This window comes from Austrofundulus limnaeus, unplaced genomic scaffold (assembly GCF_001266775.1).
Source record: "Austrofundulus limnaeus strain Quisiro unplaced genomic scaffold, Austrofundulus_limnaeus-1.0 Scaffold1091, whole genome shotgun sequence".
NCBI lineage: Eukaryota > Metazoa > Chordata > Actinopteri > Cyprinodontiformes > Rivulidae > Austrofundulus > Austrofundulus limnaeus.
In genome coordinates this window covers 57385-58447 of record NW_013953493.1, presented here as the reverse complement: position 1 = coordinate 58447, position 1063 = coordinate 57385, and the positions used below count along the sequence as shown (strand labels likewise).

Here is a 1063-nt window from a genome sequence, read left to right as displayed (position 1 = left end):
GTGGTGTGTTCAGGTACCTTCTGGATCTTGCTTTTCATAGCAGAGGGGATGGTGGTCGGGGACACGAACTGGAAGGACGGTGCTGCGTTGTTGGGGTACTGCGCAGGGAATTTAACCACCAGGTGAACCTGATGGCTGCCGAAGTGGGCCGACACCACACAGCTCCGGTTCATGGCGTCCATCTGAGAGCAAACGGACCTCAGAGTCAGACCGAGCCGACCTTTAATCCAGCTGAGCACAACAAGGGTTCTACACCCCCCAGCTGTGGGGGGCTCACCTCCACGTTGACGTTTCTGATCTGCAGGTTGATGAGGGAGAACTCCTGCTGCAGGGTCTGAGTGAGGACCAAACCTGCTGCTGAGTCCTGGTCTGGAAACAAAGGTCTGACTCAGCAGCTAAACCAGATTWTCACATCTTCAGATGGAGAATAATCCAGATTAACAAACAAAAACAACATTTGTTACATCTGGACTTACCCTGCAGGTTGTCTGCAGAGGGACCTGCACTCTGCTGGCCCTCGGGCTCCTGAGAGGACATGGACTTTTCAGACTCCACGGTGAGGGACATCCCCTCCATCAGGTCCTCCACCATRTCACTGACACACAACTACACAACAACAACAACCAGTCAGAGACACCGGAGCCTCTCCTGTGTGAGCCCACCTCTGTGCAGCTCAACACCAACCTTCTGCAGCTGAGGATCCACCCTCCAAATCCTCAGAGTCTGATCCCTGGACCAGGTGACCAGCTGGAAGTCCTTAGAGCCTGCACAACAMCAMCAACAMCAACAACAGTCAGTCAGGAAACGTCAATGTGCGTGTGTGCGTCAGTCAGACCCACCTTCCTTCTGCGGCCGCCACTGGAACTCCAGAACCACGTCGTCGTGCCCGACAAAAGCGTGGACCGGACTGTTGAAGTCCAGAGTGCTCCACAGCAACAGGCTGTTCTCCCTCCTCAGCTGAGGAACCATGACGGTGACCAGACCGTTGGAGAAGGGCTGAACACACACACACACACACACACATACACACACACACACACACACACACACACACACACACACA

The 1063-nt window shown here is 54.5% G+C and overlaps 1 protein-coding gene across 2 annotated transcripts in view; it reads right to left on the bottom strand.

The window, feature by feature from the left end:
• wdr59 (WD repeat domain 59) overlaps window positions 1-1063 on the bottom strand; it is a 21873-nt gene that overhangs the window by 13123 nt on the left and 7687 nt on the right. For both annotated transcript variants that reach the window (XM_014030610.1, XM_014030611.1), the window contains exons 10-14: window positions 840-996; window positions 685-764; window positions 477-606; window positions 278-369; window positions 18-182 (exon numbers count right to left, since the gene is read on the bottom strand). In XM_014030610.1, the coding sequence (XP_013886064.1) occupies window positions 18-182; window positions 278-369; window positions 477-606; window positions 685-764; window positions 840-996 (624 nt within the window). The remainder of the gene's footprint in view (window positions 1-17; window positions 183-277; window positions 370-476; window positions 607-684; window positions 765-839; window positions 997-1063) is intronic.